The 23,019-nt window shown below is 46.7% G+C and overlaps 1 protein-coding gene across 1 annotated transcript; it reads left to right on the plus strand.

The window, feature by feature from the left end:
• The first annotated feature begins 3,153 nt into the window (after positions 1-3,153).
• Positions 3,154-21,654, plus strand: MXRA8 (matrix remodeling associated 8). Its single transcript, XM_058039369.1, has 10 exons — positions 3,154-3,352; positions 8,458-8,478; positions 9,605-9,916; positions 10,570-10,671; positions 12,839-13,285; positions 17,472-17,630; positions 18,728-18,758; positions 19,316-19,392; positions 20,305-20,382; positions 21,180-21,654. Exons 1-10 carry the CDS (start codon positions 3,304-3,306, stop codon positions 21,203-21,205), a joined length of 1,302 nt encoding a protein of 433 aa, XP_057895352.1. The 5' UTR covers positions 3,154-3,303; the 3' UTR covers positions 21,206-21,654.
• Positions 21,655-23,019: the final 1,365 nt, after the last annotated feature.

Genomic DNA, 23,019 nt, shown 5'->3' on the forward strand with positions numbered 1-23,019 from the left:
AGAGCAAGAACTGAAGGGACAGAACTGAAATAATCCAGTTCAGAGCAAGAACTGAAGGGACAGAACTGAAATAATCCAGTTTAGAACAAGATCTGAAGGGACAGAATTGAAATAATCCAGCTTAGAGCAAGATCTGAAGGGACAGAACTGAAATAATCCAGTTTAGAGCAAGAAATGTGAAACAAAGGACAGAACTGAGGGCCAACCACAACGGCAGAGCCTGTCATTACTGCAGGGCTGGGACAAGGCAGGCACCTCTCAGCCCCAGCAATTCCCTGCTTGTTCCCCAGCCACAAACACAAATTTGCCTTCTCACAATGACAAGGTGATGCTCTCACCAGATGTTGGGGTTTTTAATGTTTCATTTCACTGGAATGCACTGGGATCAGCAGCCTGGGATGCAGCCACCATGAGCGGCTGGAGGATGAGCAGAGCTCTGACACCTTCGGGCTGTGGGGAATTTAAAAAATAGATTTAATAAAAAATAAATTTAAAAAAATATATAAAAAATAAATGGGAACATTAAATACCAGAGATATTCTATAGATACAGAGATATATTATAGAGATATAATAACCAGAGGCAGGTGAAATCCACAGAAATTCCCCCCTGGATTTGTGGTGAGCACTGGGCAGCCAGGGGATGCTCGGGGTTGGCAGAACCAACCCCAAATTCCCCTGGGAGCGGGGAAGGAGAAAGGCTGGGGAGCTCAGCTCAGCTCAGAGTGGAGAAACTGGTTAAAAACTCAAAATTCAAATCCTCCTAGAGCAGCAAAAATGTTGACACAGCTGCTCTTGCAGGATGTCTTTGGAGCAGCAAAGCCCCAGGAAGCAGAGCTGTGCAGGATTAGAGATTGGACAATCATAAAATAAAATAATTATTAATAAAAATAATAAAATAAAATTATATATTTTTATAAAATAAATTGAATAAAATATATATTTTACAAAATAAATTAAATTTTATCTTTTATAAAATAAATAAAATTATACATTTTAATAAAATTATTTATTTTTATAAAATAATTATTTATATTTATAAAATTATAAATATTTATAATTATATTTATATATATAATAATTATTTATATCTATAAAATTACAAAATAATAAATAAATAAAATTATTAATAAAAATAATACAATAATTATTTTAAACCTCCTAAATGTGTCCCTTTGATCCCCTCTCTGAACCCCACAGAAGCTGCTGCTCTCCCCCCCTGGGTGATTTTAGGAGATTTCAGCTTTGTCCAGCCTGGACTTGGCTCCTTGCAGTCAGGAAATATCCAGTCCATGAGAGCAGCAACCACAGCAAATCTGCTCCCTCCCAAAAACCCTGCCAGGAGAGGCAGTAACCTCTGCACTGCCACAGCTGGGAGGCAGAAAAACGGGGAAAAAACCCCTGGAATTGCAGCCTGGAGGGTCCTCCTGTGGCTGGGAGGGAGCAGGGGAGGAGAAAATGCTGGGTTTGCTGTTTGTTGGGTGGGAGAAGATTTTTACCTCCCTGGCAGGCATTTTCCAGGCTGGCTCCCCGATGGAGACAACAGGAAAGGCTCCTTTTCCCAGGAGATTCCAGGAGATTCCTGGCCCGGCAATCTCCATGAGATTCTTCCATGAAATTCCATGAAATTCTTCCATGAAATTCCATGAGATTCTTCCATGAAATTCCCGGAGATTCCTGGCCCAGCAATCTCCATGAGATTCTTCCACGAAATTCCAGGTGATCCCACAAAATTCCATGAGATTCCAGGAGATGGTTGGGCCAGCAATCCCCGTGAGATTCTTCCATGAAATTCCATGAGATTCCGTGAGATTCCATGAGATTCCAGGGGATTTCTGGCCCAGCAGCTGCTCTGGATCAGTGCTGTGCTCGTTGTGGCACCTGGCACAGGTCAGGGACACAGGAACAGGAGGTTCTGCTGCCTGCAGATGGTTTGGGACTGGGACAATGGGAATTCCTGAGGCTGGAAAAGGGGAGCAGATCAGGGATCAGGGTGGGGTTTTTTCACACCCAGGTGGGGCTGTTCCCATCCCATCACCCCCAAACCTCCTCCCTTCATAGAAATGTCAGAGTTGGAATTTCCAAGCAAACTTTTCTTTTTATCTGAAGATTATTTCAGGATTTTTTCCCTAGAAACAAACTAGATCTGGCTTGGACAATGTGGAGTTAACAGCAGGCTGCTTTATTTTTTTTTTTTTTTTTGTCACGGTCACATTATCTAATAATAATAATAGCTTCAGTTTCTTGGAATTTGTTTGGAAGTGTCTGGTTCTGTCTGATGATGCAGACAGGATCCTGGGCTGGCTGAAGTTCTGATCTGGACGCTCCCAAAGTTTCCCTTGTTGCAGCGTGTAATTATTGAAATGTTTATTTAAGGGGTTGTTACAATTATAATTATAATTATAATTATAATTCTCTCCTCTTTCCTGAAACTCTTCCCCCTCTGGGGTAGAGGGAATCCATTTTCTGGTGGAGTAGAGAGACAGAAAAATGTCAGCAGGAAAAATTCCAGTGTGGCAATTAAGTTTATGCTCATGGATCCCATGGGAAGGCTCCTGACTTTTGTTTGTAAATTCTCTGATGGAATCCCACAGACATTTAAGGGACAACGAGTTTTAATTCCCTTTCTTCATTTGATGATTAATTTGATTGAATAAAATCCAACAAATCCAATCCACTAAATAGTGTTAACCATAAGCAACAACAACCTGACAACAGAATGCGAGAAAACATAAAAATCCACCATATTTTAATTTCCTTATCATATATAATTTTACTTTTAATATCCCAGCAGCATCTACTTTATTTCCTATTTTACACTCTATTTCTTGACTTTAATTTTCCTGCAAACACCCAGCCCTCGCTTACAAATCGCAGCACAGGGTAAATGTTATTTTCTAGGCTGTCTTTGGAGACTGGAGCTGGAAGTAAAACCATATGAGGACATCAAAACCCCAGCAGCAGCAGCACAAACCCAGCGTGGAGGAGTGTCAGACAAAGGCAGCAGCAGCAGCTGGATCCAGTAAAGCACCAGGAAAATTGGTTCCATCCCTAGGGGGAGGCAGAAGAGATTTGTTTTGTGGGGTTCGATGCCAGGGCGAGGGAGGGACCTGCAGAAAGTGCCGGGGAAGGGAAGGAGGTGGGGTAAAAATCTCAATCTGAGCTGCCCTCAGCTCCGGGGATGCGAACTGATGAGCTCATCGTGTTTCCCAGCCACAGAAAAGAAAGTTAAAGGGAAAAAAAGGAGAAGAGTTGAAGTTGTTTTTTGAGAGAGGCGAAAACTCCCGAGGAGCCAAAGGAAGAAATGGAGCAACTGGTGAAACTCCTCCTGTGGCAGATTCTGCTTCAGCAAAGTAAGCTCCGGGCTGCTGCTGTGCTGTTATTTGTTTTTATTTCAGATTTACAAGACTTTGGAGTGTTATCTTTGTGAGATTTTGTTCAGATTCCTAAATTTGCTCTGTTTTCATCTGGGCAGGGGAGGGAGTCCGAGGTTTCCTCTCTGCATTTTTGGAGAGAGAATGGAAAAATGTTTGAGGTTGTTTGAGCTCTGTTCAGCATGTTTGTGCAATTTTGTTTTTCCCTATCAGCAGATCCAAACCCAAAAACTTGCCTGTGAGCACAGCAAAGCTTTCAGAGTCAGATTTATAGATTTAACATTATTTTATTTAAGTTTGAAGAAGCAGAAACAGCTTGGGAGGGTGTGAGAGGGTTCAGAGCAAGGGGGGGAAAAAAGAATGTGTGGTTTTGGGTTTCTTTTCCTCTTGTCAGCATAAAGACACACAGTTCACTTTTGGGTAGCAGTGTGCAAGAAAGGAGTAGGAAATCAGATTTTTTGGGGGGATTGGTGACCCCCTGCTCTTCCCAGCCCCTTTAAAAGGCTGTGGTTGACACCTGAGCCCCTCAGCTCCTCAGCACTGGGGTGGAATCAGGTGAGGAGTTCTCCCTTTGCTCCCTCATTAATCCATTTCCCATGTCACCAGGCATTTCTGCAGTGCCCCAGGGCAAGGCTGAGGAGCTGGCAATGGGATGGGATCAGTCAGGGGGACAAAAGGCTCAGAAATCCGGGGGTGCGGTGGGTCAGAGAGGAGGGGGAGAAGCCAGAGGTGCCACCTGAGCAGGGATGGTCTCTGACACAGCCTCAGGGGCATTTTGGATGGACCTGGGTGCACTCCGAGGTTTGAGCCCACCCAAATCAGGTTACAACTCAATAATGAGGATGAGGAGGGGGGAAATGTGTGCTGTGAGGAAATCTGTGACCCGTCCTGCACAGAAACCATTCCCTGTGGAGTAAAGTGAGGAATCAGGTGAGGAGTTCTCCCTTTGCTCCCTCATTAATCCGCTTTCCATGTCACCAGGCATTTCTGCAATGCCCCAGGGCAAGGCTGAGGAGCTGGCAAGGGGTGGGATCAGTCATGGGGACAAAAGGCTCAGAAATCTGGGGTTAAAGAGGAGGAGGATGATGAGGAGGAGAGCCCACAGCTGTGTGCTCCAGAAGCTCCAACCAGCCCAGTGGGTTCCAGTGAGGTTTGGCAGAGCAGCCAGGGCAGGAAGAGCAGGTTGGGCTGGGCTGCTGCAGAGCCAGAGGTGCCACCTGAGCAGGGATGGTCTCTGACACAGCCTCAGGGGCATTTTGGGTTTATCTGGGAGCACTCTGAGGTTTGAGACCACTCAAATCAGGTTTTTTATATATATATATAAGCATAGATTTCCTCACAGCAGATTTTTTTTTCCTCCTCCCCATCCTAATTATTGAGTGATATATATATATATATATATATATATATATATATATATATATATATATATATATATATATATAAAATATAATATAAAAATATATAATTTATATTATATATAACTATATAAATAAATATAAATATATTCCTAAATTATATATAATATATAAATATATAATATATAAATCTAGAAATAATAGAAATATAAATGTATATCACTCAATTATTTATATAATTTATAAAATGGATATTATATATATTCTATATAATACAGATAAATAAATATAAATATATATTACTCGATTATAGATATAATATATAAATAAATATAAATACATATTACTCGATTATATATAATATATAAATATATATAATATATATAAATATATACATATCACTCTATATTTAATATATAAAAATGTATATAATATATGTTATATGAAATATAAAATATATATTATATATAAATATATAAAAGATATAATGTAATTTATTTATTTATTTATTTATTTATTTATTTATTGATATCACTCAATAACGAGGATGGGGAGGGGGAGATCTATGCTCTGAGGAAATCTGTCACCCCTCCTGCACAGCAACCACCACTCACTCAAGTGTTAATGGCCCAGCTCCGTGTTTGGACTGGCTCTGCAAAACCATCCCGCGGGCCTGCAGCCAGGGGAGGATTTCTAAAGTTAAAACTGCAAAAATCCCAGAAAAGCTGGGGCAGATCTCTGAGGGATCCTGACTGTGCCCCAGCTGGCGATTGGCTCCTTGCACAGGTGAAAAACGCCAATCACTTGGTTTTAAGATCTTAAAAGTTAATTAGTAATGAAATGGTTATAAGAAAGTAATGCAATTAGAGTAATAATAATTTGGACAATATGAATTAGGACAATATGAGACAATAAAACAAAGAGTTATGGACGTTTGGGTACGTTTTTCTGGGCAGCACAAGCCCGATAAAGGACCCACGTTAACAGAGGATTAACCCTTAAAAACAGCAGCCTGTTGCATATTCATACACCTCATTAGTGATGCATAAATTCCATTCAAACACAGGATTCTGTTTGGTCATCATCAACTTCTTCCTTCCAATCCTAACAGCGCCTTTGAGGCAGGAAGAAGTTCATTTTTTCTGATAGTGGAGCAATAAATTCTCTTTCTCTGAAAGATTCAGGTGTCCCGTGGCTGCTGTCTCCCTGCAATCCTTTCTTTTAAAAAGTATCCTACATAGCATCGTTTCTATTTTAACATTTTCTATAACCTAAAACTATATTTAACACACTACTCAAGACAATTAACACAGCATCACTTTCTAACCCAACACACATAGCATTCACTTTAATATTTGCCAAAAGCCAATAATAAAATGCACATTTTTCACACACAGCCACAAGGATTCTCCTTTCTGCAGAGGCAGCACATTCCTGCTCTCTGCGTGTTCCTACCTGCAGGGAGGGCAGCGATTGCTGGGGCTGGTTTGGTGTTTCAGGGCTCTGGCATCCTTTTGGGAAGTGGCAGGGCCTGCTGCTGGGAAAGCTGTCCCAGGAAGCCTTCAAAAAATAAACAAAACACCGAGATTTAGAGAGAGAAAAAAAAAAAAAAATCCCATTTCAAAGCCTGGCTTTGTGGGGAAATTCGGTTTTACTGAGAAGTCTTGCAGGCTGGGCTGGGAGCAGTTTGGGATCAGCTGTTTGCTCGCCACATCTCTCTTCCAGATGAGCCCAGATGTTCATTTCTCACTGGTTTTAAAAAAAACCTGGGCTCATTTATGTCACCAAAAAATCCATCAGGGCCTCTCAGCCCCCCCTCCAAAGAGTCAGGATGGAGCCACTGCCACCCCCAGAGGGTTCGGGGACAGCCTGGTGGCACCGGCTGCTGCTTTTGCCATAATTTTTTTTTATAATTTACACATAATTGTGTAATGACCCCACAGAGCCCATTAAACCCCCTACAAAACACAGGGATTTTGGGAGAAATGAGGAATTTGGCACGCACAGATTTGGGGGAGAACTTTTCCTTCTCTGCTCCGGTTGTTTTGCGTTCCCCAGTGTGAAAGAGGAGCTCAGAGTGTCCCAGGAGGGAGATCAGCCCTGCATTGTCCAGACAGGGCTCAGGGGACAATTTTCTGTCCTTGCCCTGCTCCAGGGAGCTCTGAGCATGTCACACATCTTTCACAGCCCCAGCCTTTTGCTCCTAGTTTGCCCACAGCTTTTTGGGTCTTTTTGGAGGGTTTTTTTGGGTTTTTTTCTGGTTTTTTTTTAGGTTTTCTTTTTGTGGCTTAATTCTTCACATAAAAAAATGGACGGGATTCAAGGAGTAAGAGCTGGCTCTGGCTTTTACAAGGGATTAAGAAATCGTTTTCCAGGCTGCTTTCCTCTTTTTTTACTGCGGGACCACAGAGTGTCTCTGGGATCCTGCTGAGTCAGCACAGGGCACAGCACAGAATTGGCTTTTGTTGGGGCTTTTTTGTTGTTGCTTTTTGTTGGGTTTTTTTTTTTTGTGGTTACATCACCCAGAGAAGACAAAGTGATTCCCCATCCCATGGAACTTGAAGGAAATTGAAAGGAAATGGAAATGGAAATGGAAAGGGGAAATTCCTTGCCCTTGCAGGTCGGAGGTGCCGGGCTCCAAAAAGGTGCAGAACCAGGTGCTGATGTGAGCTCAGAGCTTTTTGGATTTCCAGTGCTGCATTCCTGAATATTGTGGTCAATTCCACGCTGCTCCGTGTTTTTCCCATTAGCAGAGGAGAGCAGTCAGTGCCTTCATTCCTCTCCTGGGCCAGCAGAGGATGTTTCTTATAGACAGAGAGCACAGACCTTGTCCAAAGTTTGATTTTTCTCTTTGTGATGCTGAGATTTTAAATGTAAGGAAAAAAACCCTCCTATTTGAAGTGCCTTTTTAAGGAAAAGGCACTTTTCCTCCTATTTTAAGGAAAAATCCTCCTGTTTGAAGTGCCTTTGAGCTGGCAGTTCAACAGAGAGCGCCGCTCATTTTTTTTGTTCTCTGCTGCCCAGTGCTTTGTGATAGAAAAAGAGGAAAAATAAAATTAATTCTCAGCACTTGGGGGTGTGCTAAAATATCCAAAGTCTGGAGCTGAATTTGAAATTCACAAATTCCAGGGCTAAAAAACAATAAAATAAAAATATAGGCTTTGTCTGGAGGACTTTGTGCCTCTGACATTAGCAGGACAAAACCTCCTGTGACTTTTGATGGGTTTGGCTGGGTGGGCAGATGAATGGTGGTGTTGTGTTGGGAATATACAAATCCTGATGCCAGGAGACCTTCTGGACCCTTCCCACACGAGGAGCAGGAGGGGCTGGAGCAGAGAAATGCAGAATCAGAGGAATTGGATCATCCCTGGCAAAATTCCTCAGAATCAGAGGAATTGGTTCAGTTCTGGCAAAGTTCCTCAGAATCAGAGGAACTGGATCATCCCTGGCAGAGTTCCTCCTGTGTGGATCAGAGTCGTGTGGGTTGGAGGGAGCTGCTGCATCCAGAGTATCACAGAATTAATTAATTGTGACACAGAATTAATTAACTGTGCAGACAAAGAGTGTGGCTGGAGTGGGAAATGGATGTAAACATTCAGATATAAACATCAGCATTAGCAAGGGGAAATAGATGGAGCAATACCAGAGGCTGCTGGCTTGGGGTGTGTTTGTGGCCTTTTTATCCTTTTGTTGTCAGTGACACTCTTTATTTTCTGCTTTTTACAGGTTCTGTGGGCTCATATTCAGGTGAGTGGCATCTCTAAATGTGCCAGGCTTTGTGATCATGAGAGGGGTGGGAGGGCCCCTGATTCCATGGCTTTCATTCCTAACAGGGGCTTCCATTCCTAAATTCCATGGATTATCCATCCCATGCACTGGTGTCCCTAAACCTGCATTAAACTGGGGCTCAGGATTAGGAAGGGTGGGTAGGACAGCTCGAATGTGCAGTCCTGATAACAGACGTGAATGAAATCTGTGGTTTAAAGTTTAATTTATTAGGAAAAGGTCCTTCCCCCTGAGTGGGCACTGCCCAGGCTCCCCAGGGAATGATCTCCAGGAGCATTTGGATCCCTCCCAGGGATGCACAGGGTGGGATTGTTGGAGTTCCTGTGCAGGGATAAGATTGGATCAGTGATTTCTGGGTCCCTTGCAGCTCAGGATTCTCCATGGCAGTGCCCCATGCTGGTCTTGAAACCGAATCAAAAACCGCGCAGAGATTCCAGCAGCTCCTTCCCACCCCATTAACTCCATGGTCCAGGAGCTCCAGGATGGCACTCTCAGGGATGCACAGAGTGGGGCTGTTGGGGTATCTGTTCAGGTTTAAGGTCGGATCAGTGATTTCCGGGTCCCTTTCAGCTCAGGATTCTCCATGACATTGTCCCATGTCTTGAAACCGAATCGAAAACCGCGCAGAGATTCCAGCAGCTCCTTCCCGCCCCATCAACTCCATAACCCCACAACTCATTTCCCTGCTGTTTTTTCCAGTCCCAGCTGACGCCTCCAACCCCTCCAGCAGCGTGGTGGTGTCGGTGCTGAACATCAGTGCAGCCCTGGGCTCTCAGGCCGTGCTGCCCTGCAAGAGCCACCGCATGGTGTGGACCTGGGCATGGTCCAAGAGCCAAACCCCAAGAGCTCCATCAGCCCCAAGAGCTCCAGGAGCAGCTGGACCCCTCTCAGGGGTGCACAGAGTGGGGTTGTTGGGGTGTCTGTGCAGGGTTAAGGTTGGATCAGAGATTCCTGGGTCCCTTCCAGCTCAGGATTCTCCACAACATTGCTCCATGCTGAATCAAAAACCGCGCAGAGAGTCCAGCCGCTCATTCCCACCCCATTAACTCCGTAACCCCACAACTCATTTCCCTGCCGTTTTTTCCAGTCCCAGCTGACGCCTCCAACCCCTCCAGCAGCGTGGTGGTGTCGGTGCTGAACATCAGTGCAGCCCTGGGCTCGCAGGCCGTGCTGCCCTGCAAGAGCCACCGCATGGTGTGGACCCAGGACCGCCTGAACGACCGGCAGCGCGTGGTGCACTGGGACCTGCTCAGCTCCTACTTTGGGGACGGCAGGATGGAGAGGCTCTGCGACATGTACTCGGCCGGGGACCAGCGTGTCTACAGCTCCTACAACCAGGGCAGGATCCTCATGCCCGAGAACGCCTTTGCAGATGGGAATTTCTCGCTGGTGATCAAAGGTGGGGAGGTTTTTACACCCCTCCTCGATGGGTTTTGGTGGGAATGGGTGGTTTCACAGGATGGTTTTTGATAAACAGGTGATTGAGGTGTCAGGGCGTGGGTTGGACTTGATGATCGCTAAGGTCTCTTCCAACCTGGTCATTCTGTGAATATCAGGTTAATAAGTCGAATTCTCAGGAGGAATTTTAGGGTTTGGAACTGCCCAGGGAGGTGGGGGAGACACTTGGAATTCAGGGTTTGGGAGCAATCTCAGTGAAAGAGGATTTGTAACAACCTGAAAGCCACCTGGGCTTTTTGTGGCCCTTTGGTTGTGACTCAGTTCCTGAACTATGAACACTCCGTAGTCATTGTTCCTGTGCCTGCTCACAGCTGAACCCAAACCAGCTTCCTCTTTCCACCTGTTAACAGAAATACACACATTTCTACTCACAAGAAATACACAAATTTCTGCTCAGAAGAGCAAATCAATTCCTAATTTCATTAGGTGATCAAATCATTATATTGGGTGAGACGATTTATCTCTGCTTAACCCACCCAGGTGATAAGGATGGCTTAGAATGAAGTTGTTTACATCAAGGATTTGGGAAACTGACACAAATCATCATTATCTCAGTATAAACCACTGAATTCCCCTCTTTTCCCCGCTCTCCAGGTGTGGCAGAGAGTGATGCAGGCACATATTCCTGCAACCTTCACCACCACTACTGCCACTTGTATGAGACTGTGAAAGTCCAGCTGGTCATCGCCAAGAGAGGTGGGTGTGGGGACAGTTCTGGTTTTACAGGCGCCACAGGAGGCTTGGGAAGCAGCAGCAGGAAAACCTGGAGCTCCTTGTCCTGTTTGCTGCCTGCTTTGCTGGTTTTCAGAGGGTTTGTTTACAAAAATCTCATTTTCCTTGGCCTGCTCAGCTCAGTGTTTGCTCTTGGTCATTACCAAACTGTCCCTGCTGTAGCAGCAGCACATCCCTGGTGACAATTCCCCTCCTGGTGACAGTCCCACCCTGGTGACAGTCCCACCCTGGTGACAATCTCACCCTCATCCCAGCCACAAGGACCAGCCTGTTCTCTTGCTGCTGAGCTTATCCTATCCAGTCTGTACTTAAACCCCACCCCACCTTAAGCCCAGCTCTAACATCCAGCTGTTGGCAGCTGCAGGGAGTCCCACCCACCCACACAGGCACCCCTGAAAAATCCATTTAAACCTCTGGGTGACACCAGTGGAGCTGCTGGGCTGGGAGTACATCTCCTCCGCTGCAATAAAAACACCCCGAGAGCCCCAAGCTGCTCCTCTGTGCTCTGGCTTCCTCTGTTATTCCTTTTTCAAGAGCCAAAATCAGAGCAGCTCCTCCAGCAATTAGGGCCTTTGTGGGTAGGAAAGCATTTCCTGCTCAGGGGATTGGGATGAAGATCCTCGTTCCATTCTTAGCCTGTGAAGGGAATTTGCTTCCTGCTCTCTGAAGCAGGAGATTAACTCTGAGTTAGGAGGAGGAGAAAGTGGCCTTGGCTCATGAAATGGCCAAGGATGTTAGAGGATAAAGGTTTTTTTTTTTTTTTTTTAATAACTGCTGAAATAAATGTGAAAAGGCCAGGGTTGTTAATGTTAGTGCATGTTCAGGCTGTGCCATGTGACACTTTTAAGATTTTAACCTTTTAAGATTTTGGGAGGGGGTGTGTTATAGGATTTCAATCTTGGGGAGTTTTAGGATTTCATGAGAGCAATCTCAGGTGTCTCTGGGAGTCCTTGACACTTGGAATTCAGAATTCCAGGGTGTGGGAGCAATCTCAGGTGTCTCTGGCTGTCCTTGACACTTGGTGTTGAGTGGGAATTTTGCATCGCCTGCGTCCACGCATGCAACAGCAAATTGGCCTAAAATTTTGCTGATTTTTGCCAAGAAAAGGAAACCTGGGTGGTGCCTCAGGTTTTGGCTTTTTTATTTTTCACATTCTGTGCTGCTTTAGTGTGTGGGTCTGCGTTCACATCAGGGGATGCTGAGCTCTGTGCACAGAGCAGGGAGACAAAACAATTCCTGCTCCAGCTGGGCACCAAGGACAAATGATCCAAATCTCAGCCCAGGAGCACAAACAGCGTGGGCTGGAGAGAGAAAAACAAGGATGGGACTGCAGGAGCTAAAGCTGGAATGGGACAATGAACTGCAAGATGCAAATGGAGCGGAACTTATAATTTTGTGACCAATCATCCATTTCTTGGGACCATTTTGGTTCATTTTGGGACCATTTTAGTTCATCCTGGGTGCAGCCCTGGCTGGGCTCTTGTGCTGCCCAAGGTGTCTCCTCTGAGGAGATCCTTTTCATAAATCCCTGCTTTATTTTGTAACTCTGTCCAGTCTCTGTTCTAGACCAGCTTTCAGAAGGCATCCCTCCAAATGTTTCCAAGAAGCTGCTGCTCAGCTTGAAGTGTGTTTTTCCTCTCCCCATCTCCCAGATTTTTCCTCCTTTTTCTCTGTAGTGGAGCAAACCCATTCCAAGGCTGTGTTTCCCTCCAGGCTCTTGTGCTGCCCAAGGGGGATCCTTTATCCTTTCCATAAATCCCTGCTTTATTCTTTAAATCTGTCTAGTCTGTTCTAAGTCAGCCTTCACAAACCATCACAGGAAGGAAACTTAAGTCAATTATGTTGGAAAAACAGGACAGGTGGGACAAAACTGGTGGAGCAAACCCATTCCAAGGTTGTGTTCCCCTCCAGACTCTCGTGCTGCCCAAGGTGGATCCATGGAGGAGATCCTTTTAAAAAATCCCTGCTTTATTCTTTAATTCCGCCCAGCCTCTGTTCTAGCTCAGCCTACAAAAAGCATCACGGGAAAGGAAATTTAAGTAGATTTTGTGGGGGGGGGGCAAAAAGGACAGCTGGGGCAAAACCAGTGGAGCAGATGGAGCAAACCCACTCCAGGTTGTGTTCCCCACAGACGAGGAGCCCGGCGAGTACTGGGACGGCGAGAAGCCGGTGCTGGTGGCCCCGGAGGGCAGCACGGTGACGCTGCCGTGCGTGAACCGCCAGCACATCTGGACGGAGCGGCACAGCGAGGAGGAGCAGCAGGTGGTGCACTGGGACCGGCAGCCCCCGGGCGTGCCCCAGGACCGCGCCGACCGCCTGGTGGATCTGTACGCGTCCGGCGAGCGCCGCTCCTACGGGCCCCAGTTCCTGCGGCAGAAGATGAACGTGAGCCGCGGAGCCTTCGGCCTCGGGGACTTCTCGCTGCGCATCTCGCGCCTGGAGAGCGCCGACGAGGGCACCTACTCGTGCCACCTGCACCACCACTACTGCGGGCTGCACGAGCGCAGGATCTACCACCTGGCCGTCACCGAGCCGCAGAGGGACAGCAGGGTGGTCAACGTCACGGTGCCCGCCGCAGGTGAGTGGTGTCATTGCAGAGATGGGCGCTGAGGGTGGTGAACATCATGGTGCCCGCCGCAGGTGAGTGGTGTCATTGCAGAGATGGGCGCTGAGGGTGGTGAACGTCACGGTGCCCGCCGCAGGTGAGTGGTGTCATTGCAGAGATGGGCACTGAGGGTGGTGAACGTCACGGTGCCGCCGCAGGTGAGTGGTGTTTCCTGTACCTTCTGGTGTTCCTGCAGAGACGGGAACTGAAGGTGGAGAACATCACGGTCCCTGCAGGTCCCTGCAGGTGAGTGGTCCCATCAGGTCCCTGTAGAGATGGGCACTGCTGCAATCATCACGTTAATTTAAAGGCGTGCTGTGGGTTCTCAGCTTGCTTTGTCTGCCTCCGTCAAGGTTGGAATTGAAGGCATTTGAGATGATGGTTTGCATTCAGATTCGGGTGTTTTATTATTTCTTATCAATGTTACAGCCTTACAACCATGAGTTCTGCAGTCTTTCATTAAACGAGGCGCAAAATGGCCGCTATCTTTTGTTACAAGGCCTTTTAACTATAAACTATCCAATTAAGAAATGAGACCTAAATTATTTTCCTTTTAACCCAATAACTGATCACTCAGAGCCTGCTATGTGGAGTTTTCTGTCCAATTACACAAAACCACCCAAACCCATGGAGAAGAAGGAAGCAAAAGGTAAAGAAGAACAACCTGCCTCCACCCTAAATCCTCCATCTTGCTTCATATTTATTTCTATATTCTAAAACCCCAAACTCTCAGTTTTCCACCCTGTGATATTACACATTTCTAACCAAGTCCACACCCATAATCCCAGTTCCATCATTCCATTCTGGAAGTTTCTCCACAGCCTCAGATCAATGCTGTGCTCTCCAGGGGCTCAGAGTCTTTCTGTACAGAAAGTCTGAATTTCTCAACACCCAGGGCTCCAACAGAATGGGACCACAATTGTACTAAGAATTATTTATTGCTCAGATAAACACCAGAGGCTGTGAGATTTCCAAGAGCAAGCAGCCAGCCACAGCTCAGGATAGTCACAGGTTCTTCATTACCAGGCAATATGGAGCTTTTAACCCAGTGTTGCCACAGGATTTATTTTGCTTTTCTCACCTATCACCTTTCCTTACTGCCCCAGGGCAGTTCTGCACTGCTGGCAGGCCCTGAGGCAAACAAGCTGGCTTTGGGTTGTATTTTTATATTTTATATTTTTATATTTTGGGGTTTTTTTATTTATTTTTTTTATTTTTTCCCTTTTTATTGCCTCTCTTTCCTCCATGTTTTTATGGAGGTGTGGGCAGGGGGTTGATGCAGCCCTGCCTTTGCTGTCCCAACTCTTCCCAGCAGAGTTTTTCAGTTTTTCTCCTTCTCTCCCCTTTGCACGGATGTTTGGGCTGTGCAAGGTGCCAGACCATGCAGAATCAACCACCAGGAATTTTCTTTCCTCCACCCTTTTTTTTTTCTTTTTTTTTGTGTGTGTATGTGCCATAAACCAATTTTCATATTTTCCACTGCACTGAGCTATCATCTGTCAGCCTGTCCAAACTCAAAACCATCACACTTCGTTCAGGCAGAAAAAGAAAACAAAACCCCCCCAAGTTTAACATATATATATTTTTAAAGTGTTTTGGGTATAATTCTTTATTAACACTTTAAAATATTCATTGTGTTTTAATATTTATTGGCTGTTTAATACAGAATTTTGATTCATTTCATACATTTTAAAATAGGTTTATTTTTAAACAGGTTTATTCTCCTGTAAGAAATTGGCTTTCTCAAGTCATAGAGACCTAAACTCTTCCCCCGGGGCCAAAGTTGGTGTCCAGAAAATTCAGGCAGTGCTGAGAGGCGTGGCTGGAGACCAGAGCATCCAAATATCAGAGTTCCTGCAGACAGCCCTTGAGCTTATCCACAGATGGAAGCCAGATTTTGTTTCCAGGGTAGATTCCCCAGTTATCAAATGGGACACATCCCGTTGCCCAAAATTATTAAATCTCAGTTTCCACTCTTTGTTTTTGCAGCGTTCTCCTCAGCGCTGCCTGAAGTTTAAACCCAGCTCTGTGGGAAAGCAAAAAATCCAGGAATAGAATTTCCTGCGTTTGCTGTGGCACCATCTCATTATGGCAGCAATAACGAGCCAGGGGTGGGACCAGGCAGAGCTGTCACATGTGCTGTTTGCAGCTTTGCAAGTGGCTTTCTTGGTTTGAATTGTTGTTTTTCAGCTTGGCAGGGTGGAAATCCCATGACTTTTCCAGCTCTGTGTGCAGGGAGAGCTGGAAATCCCAGTAGAAAGCAGAGTGGAGCTCTGGGCCACCAGAACAGAGCACGTTGCTCAAGGTTTTTGATTTTCTAGGAGTGCTGTTGGCATTGGCAAACCATCAGCTCTGGTTGCAGAGTGTTTATTTCCACCCACTCTTGCTTGATTTAATTTGATTTTCGCTGGGTTGGTGTTTTTAAACATTGGAAACAAACTGCCCAAAAGCCTGGAGGCAGTCCCAGCACTGCCAGAAGTGCCAGGACACATCTGTGAAGGGTGCTGTGGCTTTTGGGCTATTTTTGAGATATCATTTCCCCCATTTTTGCCCTTATTCCCTCTGGGGAATTTGCAGAGAAATTCCCAAGGGAATGGGAGGTGAGGGCTCCATCCTGATCTTGCCTGGTGCTCTGTGAAAATCCTGGAAGGGGCTGAAGGTTGATTTAATTTGATTTTCGCTGGGTTGGTGTTTTTAAACATTGGAAACAAACTGCCCAAAAAACTGGAGGCAATCTCAGTGCCAGAAAAGTCAGGATACATTTGCTGAAGGCTTTTGGGGTATTTTTGAGATTTTATTTCCCCCATTTTCCCCCTTATTCCCTCTGGGGAATTAGCAGGGGGATCTCCCAAGGGCTCCATCCTGATCTTGCCTGGTGCTCTGTGAAAATTCTGAAGGTTGATTTAATTTGATCTTTGCTGGGTTTTTAAACATTGGAAACTGCCCAAAAAGCTGGAGGCAGTCCCAGTGCCAGCACTGCCAGAAGTGCCAGGACACATCTGTGAAGGGTGCTGTGGTTTTTGGGGTATTTTTGAGATATCATTTCCCCCATTTTTGCCCTTATTCCCTCTGGGAAATTAGCAGGGGGCTCTCCCAAGGGCTCCATCCTGATCTTGTCTGTGAAATTTCCCCGTTTTGGGAATCTCTTCATCTCAATTTTGAAGGAAAAATCCCTCTCCCAGCAGAGTCCTGTGGGATTCCATCCATGCCTGGCCTGCCTTTGTCCATTCCTCTGAATGTGCCGAGCAGAGAAGTCACTTCCTCTTTACATGTGTAAAACATTGACCTATTTATTTGAGATCTGCAAAAGAAAAAACGTTCCACATAAAAGTTCTGAGCTCCCCATTCCTGTGCCGTGGAGCAGAAATCCTGCTGCACCCTCCAAAGGAATGGAATCTTGGCTTTCCTCTGCTTTTTGAGGGGAGGGAGGGGGGTTTATTTGTTTTATTGATTTTATTTCATTTCAAAGGAAGCTCATTTTTTTGGCTCTGAAAACTCTTCCCACCCCATAAATTACAACCCTTGGCAAGGAGGGGCTGCTGGCTGGAGCCAGAGCAGTTTGGAGTTTGTGTTGAAAGGGACCCAGAGCAGCATTTTGGGAAGGTTTGGGGCTGAAATTCCCCCCTGCAAGAACACCTGGGATCCTGTGAAACACTGGGAATTATGATAAATCATAATTTAGGCACTGGGAATTGTGATAAATCATAATTTAGGCACTGATTAATTCTGGGAATTCAAAATTCCTCCTCGAGCATTCCCACCTGGCATTGTGGGACGCTCTGGAAGGTTTGGGGCTGGATTTGCTCTGAAATTCCCCCCTCCAAGAGCACTCTGATGGCCAGGGATCTTGTTAAACCCTGGGAATTAAGATAAATCATAATTTAGGCACTGGGAATTATAATAAATCATAATTTAGGCACTGATTAATTCTTGCAATCCGGAATTCCTCCCTGAGCATTGTGGGACCCTCTGGAAGGTTTGGGGCTGGCTTTGCTTTGAAATTTCCCCCTCCAAGAGCACTCTGATGGCCAGAAATCACTCATCCCAGGGGAAGGGATCCCGTTAAACCCTGAGAGTGATAATAAATAACAATTTAGGAACTGATTAATTCTTGCAATCCAGAATTCCTCCCTGTGACGCCCTGTTCTCCTTCCCTCAGATCCCAACGTGGTCAGGGGCCACAATGTCATCAACGTCATCATCCCTGAGGGCAGGATGCACTTCTTCCAGCAGCTGGGCTACGTCCTGGCCACCCTGCTGCTCTTCCTCGTCCTCCTCATCATCGTGGCGCTCGTCACCCGCAGGCGCCGGCACAGGGGTGAGCCCAGGGAAATGTTGGGATAATTCCTGCAGGGAGAAGGGAGCCCCTCTGGAACACCAGGAACCTGCCCGGGGGGAGGAACTGCAGGGCTGGTCTGGGGTAAAAATGTCCAGGTTTGATTTTATGGAGTTGTTTGGGGTTGGAAAAGACCTCCAGGGTCATCACATCCTGTAGAAGGGAGAAGAAAATCCCTTCACAAGTGGGATCTGTCCTTTGGGAGGTCAGGTGTCCAGGATTTTCAAGGTTGGTTTCGTGGAAAAATAGCAGGCCTTGATTTTATGGAATTGTTTGGGTTGGAAAAGACCTCCAAGGTCATCATCTCCAGGCTTTGGCTGCATTCCACTCATGATTTGCTGTGTGGAAGGGAGAAAAAAGCCCTTCCCAGGTGGGATTTATCCCTTGGGAACTTAGGTGTCCAGGATTTGCAGGGCTGGTCTGGTGTAAAAATACCAGGCCTTGATTTAATGGAAAAGACCTCCAAGGTCATCACATCCAGGCTTTGACTGAATCTCACTCATGATTTTTTTAGTTGCTCCACAGAAGAGAAGTGGGACTTCACAAGTGGGATTGATCCCTTGGGAACTCAGGTGTCCAGGATTTGCAGGGCTGGTTTGGTGTAGAAATGTCCAGGCCTTGATTTTATGGAGTTGTTGAGGTTGGAAAAGGCCTCCAAGGTCTTCACATCCAGAACCCCACTCATGATTTTCTCTGTAGAAAGGAGAAGCAAAGCCCTTCTCAGGTGGGATTTATCCCCGGGGAGCTCAGGTGTCCAGGATTTGCAGGTCTGATGTGGTGTAAAAATGACCAGGCCTTGATGTCATGGAATTTTTGGGGTTTGAAAAGACCTCCAAGGTCATCACCTCCTGTAGAAGGGAGAAAAAAGCCCTTCACAAATGGGATTTATCCCTGGGGAGCTCAGGTGTCCGGGATTTGCAGGGCTGGTGTGGTTTAAAAATGTCCAGGTTTTGATTTTGTGAAGTTCTTGGGGTTGGAAACCCCTCAGAACTGGTTTTTGGTGCCACTCAAAAACACCAACCCCAGGAATGGGTCTGGACTGGCTGTGAGTGCTCATTCTGCTTTTTCCTCCTGCTCAGGTTATGAGTACAATGTGAAGAAATATGGAGAGTAAGTATAATCAATTTTAATATAAGTAATATTATTAATTAGAAATCTGGAGAGTAAGTATAATCAATTTAAATATTATTAATTGGGTTTAGAATGCATTCAAGTGAAATAATTTAAATTTCTTCCTCAGCTAAGAGCCTAAACCAGCTGGAAATCTGGTTAGGAGGAGGAAGTAAAAGGAAAAAATTGTGGGGCTGATTTGTAATTGAATTTCCTCTTGTTACTCTTTAGGATCTGATTGAGGGGTGAAGTTTCTGTGAGATGTTCTTGGGAGCTGGTGGGGAAAGGAATAATGCACAGAGCTGGGGGGAAATGGGGCCAAGATCATGGAGCTGGGCTCCTGCAGACTCTATTTTATAGGATTAAAGTGGAAAAAAAAGGAAATTTCGGGATTGGCTGCCCATTGTTATAAGATCAGGACAAACAGATGGGGAAAAAAAATTAAAAATTAAATAAATTCTCTATAAAGGATTAGAAAAGCTAAGGGGAAAAGTGTTAAAGAAGCCAGTTATTAAAAAATGAGACAATACCATTTCCCACCTTTATTCCCTTTTCAGGAAGGATGTGAACCTTAAAGAATTTACAGTGGACACAACAGATCTGACCCCACACAAAAGTGAAGACATCAGGCTGGGTAGGTATCCCTGCACCCAACCAGGTCACAACCCTGCAAATCTGAAATTTCCAATGGCACTTGCATGTTTGGAAGTGACTTAACCCATTCTTTACCCTCTGGAAGTGGGCGTGGACTTTATTTGACCAAAATTGGGTAAGGAGAATCCTGAGTTAGCTGAGTTCATTTTCTCCACCTTCTGTTCCCCAATAAAGGCAGAACCTTTAAAGAAAAAGCTGACAAACCCAAGAATTGCTGTAAAGGCCCCAGCAAACAAAAAAATTGGAAGTAAAGAAAGGAATTGCAGAGGGTGGGTTGCAAAAATCTAGGATTTTTAAATATAATAATAATAATAATAATAATAATAATAATAATAATAATAATAATAATAATAATAATAATAATAATAATAATAATAATGTATAATATATTAATATATATTAGTATACATATTAATATTATATATATATTAATATATTAATATATATTATACAATTATGTTAATGTTAATGTTTTAATACTATATTATAGATTATTATTATAGTATATATCAATATATTAATAAAATATTATTATTAATACTACTACTACGACTACTCCTACTACTGCTACTACTACTACTACTACTACTACTACTACTACTACTAATAATAATAATAATAATAATCACAACTCAGTCATCTCCAGGTGAGCTTTGAGGAGACAATCCAGAGCTGGAAAGATCTGTGAGCTGAAGTTTGCACAACTGATTCATGCCAGGGGCTAAAATGAACTCAGAGCTGTTTTCCTGCTGAGTAACTGCACAAATAATTCCTAGAAATCATAGGTGCCAGGCCCAGAGCACAGCTAGGAAGGGCCGATCACCTCTGTGTTGCTCACCAAATCTTGTTTTATTTTAATATCCTGTGTGAATTCTGCTCCTCCCTCGCGCAGATTACAAAAACAACATCCTGAAGGAGAAGGCTGAGCAAGCCAGAAGCTGCCCAGCAAAGAACATTGATTTAGACAAAGGTAATCATCACTTTCTTCCCTTTAATTGCTGGCTGTTCTGGTGGGAACAGCCCATCAGTGAGTGACCAAGCCACGGCCAAAAGGGAATGAGAAACCTCGTGGCAAAAGCAGGAATGAGAGGGCAGCTGCATTCCCATCCTTTCATCAGGGAGCCACAAGATGCAGGCAGTGATTTGGCTTTTAAAAGCTTTGGGCATGGCACAAATGGGAATTTTTCTCAATTTCCACAAGATGCAAGCAGTGATTTGGCTTTTAAAAGCTTTGGGCATGGCACAGATTGGAATTTTTCTTGATTTCCACAAGATTTGGCTTTTTAAAAGCTTTGGGCATGGCACAAATGGGAATTTTTCTCAATTTCCACAAGATGCAAGCAGTGATTTGGCTTTTAAAAGGTTTGGGCATGGCATAGATTGGTGTTTTTCTTGATTTCCACAAGATTTGGCTTTTAAAAGCTTTGGGCATGGCACAAATGGGAATTTTTCTTGTGATCAGCCCTGGGATTCCATGACTCACTTCAGGGCAATGAGGATTTAATAAATGGGGCTGAAATGACCCCAAGATGGGATGGAGAGCCCAGGAGCTGTCCCTGATGGAATTCTCCTGGAATTTTCTCCTACAGGGTGGGTCTGGGCAATAATTTACGCTCAATCTCTCTCACTGGGGGAGATTTTTGATATCAGGGTTCTGGGTGACTGCAATTGCTCACCCTATTAAAAAAAATCCATATTTTTGTGCTTCTTTGAATGGTTTGAAATCTCTCTCCAGGTGTGCTGACCCCCTTTTCCATTTGCTTTCAGATTTCAGGAAGGAATATTGTAAATGAAGACGCTCCCAAGCTGCTGGCTGGACCAGAAGCTTCCATCCAAGATAGATAACGTGGAAAAGAGATGGTTTTTCTTAATTCCATCTTTAATTCCATCTCCCTCCAGCTCCCACAGAATTTTTTCCACGTCCACTTTTTTCTTTTTTCTCCCCCACACAAGGGTGCAAATGCTTCATGGGAGAGTTAAACTGCCTTGTGTGCATTTATGGGGTTGGGTTGCCTTTTCTCCTTCCTCTGCTCTCCCAACCCTCCCTCCTTCCCCTTTCTTTCTTAACAATTACTGTTGGATTTTATGCATCAAATGATTTTTATGAGCTGAATCAGCAGAGGTTTTGCTTTGATGTTTCAATGACACAAATCCTACAGCATTTCCATACTGTAGGAAATTCCATTTATAAGAATCACTACATCACCATACTGTGTTACATGTTTTTTAAACCCTAAAAACATTTCAGTCTTTGTGTGCGCGGATGTGGCTGCGCGGGCGAATCGCGACGCAAAGTAGTCCCGCTCGGTGCCGGGAGTGCGGAAGGCGAAAGCGCGGAGGGATATCGGGGATCGGTTGTGCTGCGTCCCGCGCTGCGGAGGGATCTCTCGGTGATGCGGCAGAGAGGGGTCCGGCAGAGGGAGAGACGCGGAAGGATACATTCAAAGCGCTGCAGTTTGGCCTGCTGCGGTGCCGTGTATAGACCCGGTGGCGGCGGGACAGGGCACAGGGATGCCGGCTGTGGCGGGACAGCGGCACGCAGCGGCTCGGAACCGGGAGCGGGCTGCACCAAAGCTGCCGAGAAAGCGGAGGGGGGGGGGGGGAGCGGGGGCGGGGCCGTGCTGTAGAAGTGCGCATGCGTGCGGCTGATCCCGGCAGCAGCTGGTGCGGGGCTTGTAGCAATGCGCATGCGTGCTTTACGTCACTAGGGCAACGTGGGGAGCCGTGGGGACCCGTGGCGGCGGCGGCGCTGCGGGAACGGGAGCCGGGACTGCGGCGGCGGCCGTGGAAGGGAGCGCCGGGACGGCCGCGGCCGCAGGAGGCCGCGGAGCCGCGCGATCCAGCAGCTCCGAGGCGGGGGGGCCGCGCTGGGGAAGGGGCGGCTCGGCCCGCCATGCAGCGGCGGCGGCAGGAGCGGGAAAGCGGCCACGGGCGGCGGCGGGGCGGCTTCGTCAGCGGGAGATGATCGCGGGAGGAGCGGCGGGGAGGCGGCGGGAGCTGGCGTGGCTGCCCGGCCGGCGGGCAGGGGCGACGCTGCCCGGAGGCTCGGCTGGAGCGGCGGCAGAGGCTGCAGCCGCCGGTGTGGGCGCCGCGGCACCGGCGCGGGGCGGCCGGGCGGGCTGGGGCGCCCCGGTGCCTGCGCAAGCCTTGCCGGGAGCGGGGCATTGCGCCGAGACGGCGGCAGGGACAGGGTCAGCCGGGGGTGTCTGCCGTGCCGCGGGGCCCGCGGGCAGCTCGGGGTGGGGGCAAGGCTTCCCGCGGCAGCGCGCACAGGGGGCGCTCGGGACGCAGCGGGGCCGCGCCGGGCGGGCTCGGCACCGCGGATCCGGGCGCCGCACGGGGCTGCAGAGACGCGGCAGGAGCGGCCGCGCTCGCGGGGAGCGAGCGGCGGGGGCAGAAGGGGTCGGTGCCGCCGGGGGGCGGGATTGAGGGGCGGGGCCCGCCGTAGCCGGGACTGGTAGAACGGCAAAGGCGGGGATGGCGGGAGCGGTGGGAGGGGCCGGGGGCTTGGCCGGGGGCGGGGCGGTGAGGGTAAGCCGGACTGCGGCTACCGGAGCTGCGGGGTCCGACGGGGAGGTGGGGGCGTGTCCCGTTGGAGACTCGCGGC

This window comes from Melospiza georgiana, chromosome 22 (genome assembly GCF_028018845.1).
Source record: "Melospiza georgiana isolate bMelGeo1 chromosome 22, bMelGeo1.pri, whole genome shotgun sequence".
In the NCBI taxonomy this organism is placed as follows: domain Eukaryota; kingdom Metazoa; phylum Chordata; class Aves; order Passeriformes; family Passerellidae; genus Melospiza; species Melospiza georgiana.